Source organism: Aquarana catesbeiana, linkage group LG08 (assembly GCF_042186555.1).
Source record: "Aquarana catesbeiana isolate 2022-GZ linkage group LG08, ASM4218655v1, whole genome shotgun sequence".
Taxonomy (NCBI): Eukaryota; Metazoa; Chordata; class Amphibia; order Anura; family Ranidae; genus Aquarana; species Aquarana catesbeiana.
In genome coordinates, this window is record NC_133331.1 from 254,335,854 (window position 1) to 254,349,443 (window position 13,590).

Below are 13,590 nucleotides of genomic sequence, written 5' to 3' on the forward strand. Positions count from 1 at the left end.
TAATTTTCTAGCAAAAAAAAACTGTTTTAAACATGTAACCACCTAAAATCCAAAACGAGGCTGGTCCTTAAGTGGTTAAGGATGCATTTAAACCAGGGGAGTAGATAGGAAGGATCCACTGAGCATCCGCAGCTACTGCTGACAGTCTGCCTCTCCTTGGAGCCTCATTGGTTTCAGTCACATGACACAGCCAAAGGCACTTTGAAATGCCTGGCCTGGTAAATTAATTTCTTGGGGGTGGGGAGCTGAACTGGGGGAGAAATCTGTACTTCGGAGGAGCTGTACTGGGGTGGCCCTGTACTTACGGGGGAAGGAGATCTGTACTGGGGAAACATTTGAACTAGGAGGGGAACTTTACTAGAGGGTTGGGGATCTGTTCTGGTGGGAAGGGATAACTGTATGGGGATGCAGTACTGGTGGGGATGATTTGTACTGGGGGGAAGGAGATCTGTACTGGGGAAATTGTATTGGGAGGGGGAGGATCTGTACAGGTAAATATTTTAACTGGGGGGGGGGACTGTTCTAGGAGATAGATTCTGTATTTGGGGGGCTGTACTAGAGGTGGTGGTGTATTTTGTTGGGTGGGGGTTGCTCTACTGGTGGGGAAGGAGATCTGTACTGGGACAGATTTGAACTGGAACAAGAACTGTAATACGGGAAGGAGATTTTTATTGGGGTGTAAATCTGTACGGGGGGCATTTATACTGGGGGGGGGGGGGAGCTGCGCTGGAGAGGAGGCTGTACTGTATATTATTATAGTAATAGATAATATATATTATTTTATATTATGGAGAATGTAACCAGAGTAGCTGGACAACATACAGCGAGGGAAACAAATATTTGATCCCCTGCTGATTTTGTACGTTTGCCCACTGACAAAGAAATGATCAGTTTACAATTTTAATGGTAGGTTTATTTTAACAGTGAGAGACAGAATAACAACAAAAATATCATAAAAATGCATTTCAAAAAGTTATAAATTGATTTGCATTTTAATGAGTGAAAAAAGTATTTGATTTCCTATGATTCAGCAAAATTTCTGGCTCCCATGTGTCTTCTATACAGGTAAGGAGCTGAGATTAGGAGCACTCTCTTAAAGTGAGAAAGGCCAAAGGCCAAGACCAAAGAGCTGTCCAAGGATGTCATGGACAGAATTGTAGATCTACACAAGTCTGGAATGGGCTACAAGACCATCGCCAAGCAGTTTGGTGAGAGGGTGACAACAGTTGGTGCGATTATGGAAGAAACACAAAATAACTGTCAATCTTCCTCGGTCTGGGGCTCTATGCAAGGTCTCACCTCATGGAGTTTCAATGATCATTGAGGAATCGGCCCAGATCTACATGAGAGAATCTTGTCAATGATCTCAAGGCAGTTGGGACCATAGTCACCAAGAAAACAATTGGTAACACACTACACTGTGAAGGACTGAAATCCTGCAGCGCCTGCAAGGTCCCCCTGCTCAAGAAAGCACATGCAAAGGCCTGTCTGAAGTTTGCTAATGAACAACTGAATGATTCAGAGGAGAACTGGGTGAAAGCATTGTGGTTAGATGAGACCAAAATCGAGCTCTTTGGCATCAGCTCAACTCTCCGTGTTTGGAGGAGGAGGAATGCTGCCTATGACCCCAAGAACACCATCCCCACTGTCAATTATGGAGGTGGAAACATTATGGTTTGGGGGTGTTTTTCTGCTAAGGGGACAGGACAACTTCAGCGCATCAAAGGGACGAAGGACGGGGCCATGTACCATCAAATCTTGGGTGAGAACCTCCTTCCCTCAGCCAGGGCATTGAAAATGGGTTGTGGACAGGTATTTGAGCATAACAATGACCCAAAACACACAGTTAAGGCAACAAAGGAGTGGTTTAAGAAGAAGCACATTAAGGTCCTGGAGTAGCCTAGCCAGTCTCCAGACCTTAATCGCATAGAAAATATGTGGAGGGAGCTGAAGGTTTTAGTTAGCAAACATCAGCCTCGAAACCTTAATGATAGCAGAGAAAAAACGCTCCTGTGCACAAGTGGATAACCAGACCAATGATATAGAGACACAGGCCTTGCTGCCCTCAAGGATGGGGAATCCTAATAGTCAACGATAAAAAGAAAGAAAGGGCGCACCAGCCATGTGCATTATCGTAGGATGTAAATTTATTAAAAGCAATACAAAGAAACTACTCACAAACCGGAAAGAAGATCTCGCAATGTGAAAAGTCGTTGACTAACAGCATACAGTCTATGATGAACGGAGCTCTCCACAGGTCACACAGGGACTCACAGGGATCACTGCCAGCTGACGCGTTTACATCTCCTTGAAACGCTGTATGCTGTTAGTCAACGACTTTTCACATTGCGAGATCTTCTTTCCTGTTTGTGAGTAGTTTCTTTTTATCGCTTTTAATAAATTTACATCCTATGATAATGCAAATGGCTGGTGCGCACTTTCTTTCTTTTTATCAAAACCTTAATGACCTGGAGAGGATCTGCAAAGAGGAGTGGGACAAAATCCCTCCTAAGATGTGTGCAAACCTGGTGGGCAACTACAAGAAACGTCTGACCTCTGTGATTGCCAGCAAGGGTTTTGCCACCAAGTACTAAGTCATGTTTTGCGAAGGGGTCAAATATTTATTTCACTCGTTAAAATGCAAATCAATTTATAACTTTTTTGAAATGCGTTTTTCTGCATTTTTGTTGTTGTTATTATATCTATCTCTCACTGTTAAAATAAACCTACCATTAAAATTATAGACTGATAAATTCTTTGTCAGTGGGCAAACGTACAAAATCAGCAGGGGATCAAATCATTTTTTCCCTCACTATAAAGGTGTTGGAACACCCAAAACCTCCAAGTAGACGGAAGAGAGTCAAGAATTTTGGTCCAGACATTTCCTTGTTGGAATATTGAAGACAAATAAGAATCCAGTGGCCCTTGAACTCTACCAATCTCAATATCATAACTTTGGGTTAAATCACCCTTTCATTTCACATATACTGAGATTCATTCAGACCCTCTTCCTCACCTTCCATTAGTATATCTTGGTTCCAGTTGACAACATGGGGATCCTCCAGCATTTTCTGCAGATTTTGAGGGTCTTTAGTAAATAGGTAGTATGTATTCCTATATTGATCTGAGGGGTCCTTCATGACCTACACAGGGAAATACAGAATATTCAGTACAAATATGACCAATGAATGTATGAATGCGATTCTTGCTCTAACACACAAGGGTTGATTTACTAAGGCAAATCCATTGTGCACTGCAAGTACACTTAGAAGTGCAGTCACTGTAGCTCTGAGGGGAAGATCTGAAATGAGGGGAAGCTCTGCTGATTGCTATCATCCACTCATGTCTAAGCAAAAATGCTGTTCTTTTATTTTCCTTGCATGTCCCCTGCAGATTTACAGCGACTGCACTTCCAAGTGCACTGTAAGTACACAGTGGATTTGCCTTTAGTGAATAAACCACACAGTTTTATGAAAAAAGAAAAAAGTATAAAGCCTTGTTCAGATGTTATACAGTACACCCCTCACATTTTTGAAAATATTTTATTATACCTTTTCTTATGACAACACTGAAGAAATAACACTTTTATACAATGTAGTGAGTGTACAGCTTGTATAACAGTGTACATTTGCTGTTGCCTAAAAATAACTCGCTGGCAACAAAAGTGAGTACATCCCTAAGTGAAAATGTCCAAATTGGGTCCAAAGTGTCAATATTTTATGTGGCCACCATCAGTGGCGTCGCTAGGGGGTGGCTTTTGGCGCTATAGCCCCGAATCTGGGGCCCATAGCCCCGAGTCTCTGCAGGGGTCCCCAAGGGGAGGGGAGGCTCTCTGGGGACCCTGATTTTAAGGGGGAGGCTCTCTGGGGACCCTGATGTAAGTGGGGGGCTCTCTGGGGATATGCACACAAACATATATTACTGTATATACATGTGTATGCCAGCCAAAGGGTATTACTTTCTTTACTACGCTGCTATGGGCTCTAGCCCCAGATCTTTTGTAGACCTAACAACGCCCCTGGCCACCATTATTTTCCAACACTGCCTTAACCCTCTTGGGCATGGAGTTCACCAAAGCTTCACAGGTTGCCACTGGAATCCCCTTCCACTCCTCCATGATGACATTACAGAGCTGGTGAATGTTAGAGACCCTTCGTTCCTCCACCTTCCGTTTGAGCATGCCCCACAGATGCTCAATAGGGTTTAGGTCTGGAGACATGCTTGACCAGTCCATCTCCTTTACCCTTAGCAAGGCAGTGGTCATCTTGGAGTTGTGTTTGGGGTCGTTATCATGTTGGAATACGGCCCAGTCTCCGAAGGGAGGAAATCATGCTTTGCTTCAGTATGTCACAGTGCATGTTGGCATTCATGGTTCCCTCAATGAACTGTAGCTCCCCAGTGCTGGAAGCACTCATGCAGTCCCAGATCATGACACTCCCGCCACCATGCTTGTCTGTGGGCAAGACACACTTGTCTTTGTACTCCTCACCTGGTTGCTGTCACACACGCTTGACACCATCTGAACCAAATAAGTTTATCTTGGCCTCATCAGACCACAGGACATGGGTCCAGTAATCCATGTCCTTAGTCTGCTTGTCTTCAGCAAACTGTTTGCGGGCTTTCTTGTACATAATCTTTAGGAGAGGCTTCCTTCTGGGACGACAGCCATGCAGACCAATTTGATGCAATGTGCGGCGTATGGTCTGAGCACTGACAGGCTGACCCCCCCCCCCTACCCCACCCCTTCAACCTCTGCAGCAATGCTGGTAGCACTAACACTTCTATTTCTCAAAGACAACCTCCTGTTAAACTGCTGTATGGTCTTAGCCACCGTGCTGCAGTTCAGTTTCAGGGTCTTGACAATCTTCTTATAGCCTAGGCCAGTGATGGCAAACCTATGGCACGTGTGCCACAGCTGGCACGCAGAGCCATCTCTGTGGGCACGCGAGAGGGTCCAGGTTCACGGCGGGGAGAACACGGCAGCAAGCAGTGGCGAGGTGCATGAAACTATCTGCATGAGTGAGTGGGCGGCTCCGCAGCCTCCGCGCAGAAGGCTACAGACCTGAGAACACGGGAGGGAGAGAAACAAGCAGCGGCAAGGTGCAGGAAACTGCGTGATTGAGTGGGCGGCCCCGCATCCTCCGCGTGGTAGGCTACAGGCCTGACAGCGCGGGAGGGAGAGAAGAGCTTCACCGCTTAATTTTATGGCCGAAGAGGGGCGCAGCATCAGTGGCGCCTTCCGGAGCCTGCACTCCTCAAACCTCCTTCAACAGTGAGGTCCGGAGAACAGACTGACTGTGGGCCCGGAAGACGAGGAGAGGCGAGAGACGCAGGTTGTGAGGGAGCCGCTGGATGGAACAGAGCAGAGGACTCTCCCGAGTCAAGGATGGAGACAGACACCAGGCACAATTATACACTGAATACCTGCAGACAAAGACTGGGGCAGGGAGGCAGAGCAGGGATTGCAGATAGGGACAGAGCTAGAGGTCTCCCTTTCTCTCAGCTCCTCTCTTTTTCAGTCTCCCCCCTCTGTGTCCCCCTCTTTCTGCTCCCTCTCTCTGTCCCCTCTCTATCTCTCTGTCCCCCCTCTCTCTCTGTGTCCCCCCTCTCTCTCTGTCCTATCTCTCTCTCTCTATCTCTCTGTCCCCTCCCTCTCTCTATGTGTCCTCTCTCTCTCTCTGTCCCCTCTCTCTCTTTGTCTCCTCTCCCTCTCTCTTTGTCCCCCCTCTCTCTCTGTCCCCCCGCTCTCTCTGTCCCCCCTCCTCTCTGTCCCCCCTCTCTCTCTGTCCCCCCTCTCTCCCTGTCCCCCCTCTCTCTCTCTTTGTGTCCCCTCTCTCTCTCTCTGTATCCCCCCTCGCTCTCTGTGCCCCCTCCTCTCTCTCTCTCTGTTTCTTCTCTTTCCCTTCTCTCTCTTTTATCTTCCTCTCTCTCTCCGTCTCACACACACACACACACACACACACACACACATTGTCTCTCTCTCTTTTACACACACACACCCCTCTCTCGCACACAACCCCTCTATTTCGCTCAGCACCCCTCTCTTGCAAATTGCCGTGTTGGCACTTTGCAACACGAAACCAACTTATTTATTTTGGTTTGGGCACTCAGGCTCAAAAAGGTTCGCCATCACTGGCCTAGGCCATATTTATGTAGAGCAACAATTCTTTTTTTCAGAGTTATTACCATGAGGTGCCATGTTGAACTTCCAGTGACCATTATGAGAGAGTGAGAGTAATAAGACCAAATTTAACACACCTGCTCCCCATTCACACCTAAGACCTTGCAACACTAACGAGTCACATGAACTATTGCTGCCACGTCTGAGTGAGAGGACGTGAGATGTGAGAGGGCTCAGGAGATGGAGCTCTGCTGTTGACCAGAAATGTATTTTTTTTTTCTTTTTTTTTTTTCTTTTTTGGGAGACTTATTTGGAGGCTTATGACGGTTTTTGCGTTTTGGCTGATCTGGGGGGTGACATCGGCGGAATAAGCGGCACTGCTGGCCTTGTTACTCTGCTGCTGTGTTTGACAACTGATGGCTGCTATTTTCCTTTAATATCCCCCTCTGAAAATAAAAAAAAAAAGAAAAGAAAATAGAAGGAACTGGCTCAGAACTACGCTAATATTTTGACACTATGGCTGAATTATGGCTGCTATAGCTGATGGTTGAAACCTAGTACAGCTAATACAGCTAATACCTAATACAGCTGATGCTGCTAATACCTAATACAGCTGATGCTGCTCTGGATCCCTGGTTATCTTCAGCTGAACTACAGCTGATCTATTTGAGTCTTTAATTGAATCTCTCTGCTCCCTGCTTCCTCTCATCCATAAGTGCGGCTCTGACACTCTGGCTAACTCCTGGCTTATGATTTGTGAAGTACACAGCTCCCAGTATCCAACTCACTGATCCAGGCGCTCAGTTCTTGGCTCCCGCTCCATGGATCCGTGGCTCGCCGTTCTCGGTTCCCCGGACGCTTCTGCTTGCCGTTTGCCTTTCCCGGCGCCCACTCTGTAGATTCGCGGCACCCGCCCCCCGGCTTTTGGATTGCTGCTCCTGATCTGGGTTCCCCCTGCATATCGCTCCTGGGTTCTGCCACCCGTACTAATGCTTCACGGCTCCATGGACCCTGGCATATGGCTCCAGGCTCTTGCTACCCAGCTGACGGCTCTCGGTTCCCTGCCTTCCAGTGCTGACATTTGTGGTTTGTGACATCAAGTCATTCAGACACTCATTGCAGAGTGATCAATCCTTTCATTTAAGGACAGACGTTTTAAGCACAATAATATACAATTGCAGACCCCAGCGTTTAACTGTCTCAAGATCTTTATTATACAGCTCATCCTTTGGCTTTGGCACTGCATCTGTAATACACTTCTGAGGTTCATAACAGATTCCTTACTTCTGGATACCAGGTTTTTTTTTTTTCTGATTTTTTGTGTAAAGGCTCGTCGCAATATACTATATATCATATATGCAAGATATAGGTGGAAAAGTATCATTGACTTTTGACCCTGACTTCTTTTTGGCTGCTCTGGGTACACTATAATGCCCCGTACACACGGTCAGATTTTCCGACGGAAAATGTGTGATAGGACCTTGCTGTCGGAAATTCCGACCGTGTGTAGGCTCCATCACACATTTTCCATCGGATTTTCCGACACACAAAGTTTGAGAGCAGGATATAAAATTTTCCGACAACAAAATCCGTTGTCGGAAATTCTGATCGTGTGTACACAAATCCGACGGACAAAGTGCCACGCATGCTCAGAATAAATAAAGAGATGAAAGCTATTGGCCACTGCCCCGTTTATAGTTCCGACGTACGTGTTTTACGTCACCGCGTTTAGAACGATCGGATTTTCCAACAACTTTGTGTGACCGTGTGTATGCAAGACAAGTTTGAGCCAACATCCGTCAGTAAAAATCCTAGGATTTTGTTGTCGGAATGTCCGAAACAAAGTCCGACCGTGTGTACGGGGCATAACAGTGCACTCCTGGTCTACTACTTGTCTCATGAGCATCATTCTGCTCTTTAAATATATTTAATACATCTGAATTTACTCCGATCCATTTTGTTTTTATGTGCTGTGTTTGCTTATACTTTGCTAATGCTGCTATCATATCATTTTTAAAGGCAGCAGCATAAGTTTATTTTTTTTTTGTTTTGTTTTTTTTTAACTGAAGTATCAGTGGAAAATCTCACCTTAATTATTACTATATCTATCAACTCTATACATTCACCATACAACAAAAAACTTTGAATTGCTATAACGCGATTGTAATTATATACAGTGTATACCCTGTGGAGTGCGATTCACGAAATAGTGAGCCAAGGAGATCGACTGTGAGCGATTGGGCCCGGCTGCTTGTAAAAATTACACGTAAAAATAAAAAGGACATGGGGGGTGAAGAACATGCTATAAATGACTGCTCCCTACATAGCAGTATAGATAAAAAAATCTCAAACCAAATCTCAAAATAAAGAAGATATAACAGCCCGACTTGAAAAATTTGCCCATGTCCCTACTATGTCTAAAGACCTAGTACAAGCTGATATTTCAAATTCAACACAAGGTCCACAGGAACCAATAATGAAAGGACAGATTAATGGAGCAGGGAGATTGGATACTGCGCTAACATTAAGGAATCAGCCGGTTGAGATAGCAAGTAATGCAACTTCTTAGAGTGATTTGCATGATACATCAGCTACATCTTCCAATGTATCAAATACTCCAAATAGCCCAAATACAGAACAAGTAATTATTTTAACAGATATAATGAGAGCTATTAATACATGTAATAGCTCTGTGAACTCTCTATCTCATAATTTAGAAGGAATGAGGGAAGATTTAAGTCTGTTCAGACAAGATATGCACACAATGAAAGAAAGAATAACGGTGCAGAAGAAAGAATAAGTACAATTGAAGACTCTTTACAAACAGTTATGAAATCTGAAAAAAAAATGATGCAGCAATTATCCTTATGCGATTCCCGTTTAGAGAATTTGGAGAATCATCTCAGACGAAATAATATTAGGATAGTAGGTCTCCCTGAACAGGCGGAAGGTAATAAACCAGAAGAATTTATAGAAAGATGGCTTAAGGATATTATGGGAGTAGAACATTTTTCCCCATTTTTTTCTGTAGAACAGGCACATAGAGTGGCTGTACGATCTCCGCCCTTAGGAGAGCCACTAAGACCTAGAACTCTTATTTTGAAAACTTTGTAACTATCCTATGCTATGCTGTTTCCAGCCAAGCTAAGAGTAAAGACTCAGGATAATACTTCTTTCTTTATATCCCCGGACTCAGCGTCTCAATGGTTGGATAACTATATGCAATTAAAATAGTTATTATTATTATTTTTTTTTAAGTAACTATCCAAAATGACATGGAAAGTCTCCTCTTCTCTCTCTTTGGCCCCCCCTCCCCTCCATATAATCTCCTTTTTTTTTTTTTTGTCCCCCTCCCCCCTCCTCCACATAATTTTTTTTGTTTTTTTGTTTTTTATTTATTTATTTTTTTCTCTTTTTGGTCAGGGTGGGCTCCACTTTTGGGGGCCTTTTGGATCATATAACCCCTATGATTGTTTTTCAGTTTTTTTGGTGTTTGTTATTTTTTTTTAAGTGTTTTGATGTATGCTTGTCTTTGTTTTATTTCTTTGTTCCTCATGTGTCTTGGTCGTGGTTGGTTGTTTGTCTTTGTCTTATTTGTCCTATATGTTAGTCTGGTGACACCTTTTACTAAATCTTTGTATATCAACTCTACCGTTATGCTCCTGTCTCGGATCTCCTCTCTTCCCTCCCCTTCTCTCTTCTCCTCCCTATCTTTGGTCTCCTGGGAATCAAATGATGCAAGATAATATAAAAAATGTGGAGATAGTTTGCAAATTTTTTATATCCCTTCTCTCCTCTAGCTTCTCCCCTCTTATCTGCCTATGCTTTTATTCTTCTACTCTATGACCAAGTGGCTATTGAAATATAAATATAGTTTGCAATGTGTTTATAACTGAAGCTAAAATGTATGATGTAAATTGTTTTATGACCCCTCAGAAAGATGTAATAATCTCATGGAATGTTAGAGGCTTGGGCACTGCATCAAAACGACAGGCTATTTTTACTTCACTGACGAGATTTTCACCTTCTATAATTTGCCTCCAAGAAACGCACTTACTTTCTCATACCTTCCATTACTTAAAGAAAAATCAGTTTAGAACCCAATTTCACTCAACATATATATCATACTCTAGAGGTGTATCCATTCTTATAGCCAAGACAATTGATTTTCAATGCAGATAGGTTAGGAAGGATAGCAGGGGCCAATATATTTTTTTGGATTGTGTATTGGCTGGACAAAGAGGTGTATTGGCAAATATTTATATTCCACCACCATATTCTCCTGAAATTCTGAAGGAATTTATTGTGTTTGTATCCGATAAACTAGATAGACTGTGTAAAATAATTGGTGATTTTAACAACTCTATGGATCCATCAATGGATGCATTTTCCTTACTGGATAAGCGATACCCACAGGGGACCACGGATTTTGCCAATACATAGCGGAAATGGGGCTACTTGACTTGTGGAGATTGCGAAATCCAACCAGTAGACAATTTTCATGTTTTTCAAGTACATATAATACCTTATCTAGAATAGATTTGTCACTGGGGTCTCATTCCCTATTGTCATATATTATTGAAATCAAATATGAGGCCAGAGGTACATCCGACCACTCACCCTTGATATCCTTTTTATTCAGGACTAATGTGGGGGATAGATTGTGGAAGGTGAATCCTCACTGGATTTCACTCTTTCCTCCAGATGAAATTAAATTAGAGCTCGCTACATTTCAGCAGATGAATAAACCCACTGTATCGCCCTTAATATATTGGGACGCACAGAAAGCTTACCTTAGAGGCCGTCTTATCTGACAAATTAAAAAAAAAAAAAAAAAACAATTTAGAGCTTGGGAAAAAACTCTTACTGATAGTATGCTGCAAGCTGAAGCATTATATATAACTAATCCTAGTAAAATCACTCACACACAATGGATAAATAGTCAGGAAAAATATGCAGAAGTAGCCATAAAGAAAACAGAGAATAAAAGGTTTTTCCTGCAGCAACCTTATTTTGAGGAGGGAGAAGGAACAGGATGTATATTGGGCTCTATAGTGAAAGCACAGCGATCCCTTATTACGGAAATTCATACTTCTGAATACGGGAAGACTAACAATACCCTAGAGATCCTAGAAGTGTTTTGGGCTTTCTACCAGAAGTTATACAAAAGTTGGACAAGAGATCACGAGGAGGACATGAAAAAGTTCTTTGAGTCCATTAAATTGCCAAGGTTGACAGATGATGACAGGGAAATATTGGAGGAACCATTAACACTAGATGAATTGAGGGATGCAGCGACCGATTTAGCCAATAACAAATCTCCTGGGTCAGATGGCCTACCAGGAGAAATTTACAAAACATATGGAGATGTATTACTACCTGATCTCCTAATGGTTCTTAATCATGCCTACGAGGTGGGGTCCCTCCCCCCCTCGATGAAAGAGGCTGTAATCATCTCTATTCTGAAACCAGGCAAAGCCTGATGCATACTGCCCTATATCCCTGTTGACATCAAACGTTAAACTTTTGGCAAAGATAATGGCAACTAGACTCTCAAAGTAAATTGATAAATTAATACACCGTGACCAATCAGGTTTTATTCCAAATAGATCAGTAGCCAATAATATTAGAAGCTTATTTCTAAATTTACAAGTACCCATAGACAATACTGGAAATAGAACTATTATGTCGTTGGATGCTTCCAAGGCATTTGATAGTATTGAGTGGAATTATCTATGGGCTTCCCTAAAACATTTTGGAATAGGACCAAATTTCACTAGTTATAACAGTTATATAACAACTGTTATATAATTCCCAGAGTGCAAGAGTGCAGATTAATGGATCAATTTCATTACCTTTTTTTTTTTGAAGAGAGGAACAAGACAGGGTTGCCCCCTGTCTCCTCTTCTTTTTGCACTGGTCGTGGAACCCCTGGCGGAAGCTGTCCGGGAAAACCCAGACATTGTGGAATTCCAGAGATATGCGGGCGAAGAAAAAATAGCACTCTTCGCCGATGATGCTCTAGTCTTTCTAGGGGATACACATAAGTCTTTGTTTAAAGTTATCTCACTTATTGATTATTTTGGTACATTCTCTGGATTCAATATTAACTGGGACAAATCAGTAATAGTGCTGATTGATCTGATGGACCCAATGCAATTGGGGTCTCCACACCAGAATCACCAGATGAAGTATGTTACGTCATTTAAATACTTGGGGGTGATAATTACTTCAAATGTTAAGGACTATATAGATAAAAAGTTATTACCTCTTATAGGTAAATTTAGGCAACAAAGTAAAACCTGGAGGAAATTTCCATTAACTATGATAGGGAGAGCAAATCTGGTGAAGATGGTGTGGCTCCCCCAATTGCTATTTCTACTACATAATTCTCTAGTTTGGCTGACATCAAAATTATTTAGGACATTAGACTCTACATTTAGAGACCTTATTTGGAAACATGGTAAACCAAGAATTAAACTTGAAACCATCCAACAGGCACAAGATAGAGGTGGAATAGCGGTTCCTAACTCTAGACTGTACTTCTTTGCAGCACAACTTCAACACTGGTGTGGGTGGGAGGAGATAGATGACCAAAACCCTATACAGAATATAATAATGACTCAGTTTAAACCTTTACCATTAGTACAGTGAATAGTCTCCCACAGATTTTATGAGAAGAGAAAATTTGCAGCTGTCTATTTAATCCATAAACTGTGGGAGACAATAGACATTATTACGCAGCATAAGGCATATACAAGACATATGCCAATATGGGAGAATTTTTGCTTACCCGAGTTGAATAAAATATCAGAATTTTTAGAATGGAAAAGGGTTGGGATAAATTTTCATTACCAGCTATTTGAAGGGGATACTGTACTGCCTTTTAGTAAATTAAAAGATCGCTTCTAACTATCAAAGGTTAACTTCTACCAGTACCTTCAGATTCGTCATGCTTTACAAAGTCAAGCTTTAACTTTTCAACTTCAATATAATCCTTTAGAAATCCTATTGAAAGCAACTTCAGTTAGGCCTATTAAATGAGGACTAATAGGGGATCTATACCACATTTTATTAAATACAGCGAAGGCAGATGGACAGGCTAAGAGTCTTATTCGTTGGCAAAAGGATCTGATAGATCTTAATGAAGATAAATGGACTCGTGCTATGGAGATCCTCCCTGAGGTATCTATTTCACCATCTCAGCAATTGACTCAGCTCTTTATTTTACACAGAACCCACTATACCCCACAAAAATTATTTGCGTGGGGAAAAAAATATATCGCCTTTATGTCCACGATGTTTAGCTTCGAATGGCTCCCTTGTTCACATGCTTTGGCGATGTCCCAAACTTTACAGATATTGGGAAAAAGTTTTTATCACTCTGAATACAATTTCGTGAACAGAAATAATACATACTCCTAAATTATCACTACTGGGAATAATTCCAGATGGAATTTTACCTGTAG

The 13,590-nt window shown here is 42.4% G+C and overlaps 2 protein-coding genes across 3 annotated transcripts in view; both read right to left on the reverse strand.

The window, feature by feature from the left end:
- Positions 1–13,590, reverse strand: part of CENPQ (centromere protein Q) — a 494,148-nt gene that overhangs the window by 191,856 nt on the left and 288,702 nt on the right. The window lies entirely within an intron of this gene.
- The window catches only part of LOC141106335 (glycine N-acyltransferase-like protein 1), a 128,592-nt gene that overhangs the window by 111,569 nt on the left and 3,433 nt on the right, over positions 1–13,590 (reverse strand). Inside the window, exon 3 of the mRNA XM_073597026.1 lies at positions 3,017–3,143. Within this exon, the coding sequence (XP_073453127.1) occupies positions 3,017–3,143 (127 nt within the window). The remainder of the gene's footprint in view (positions 1–3,016; positions 3,144–13,590) is intronic.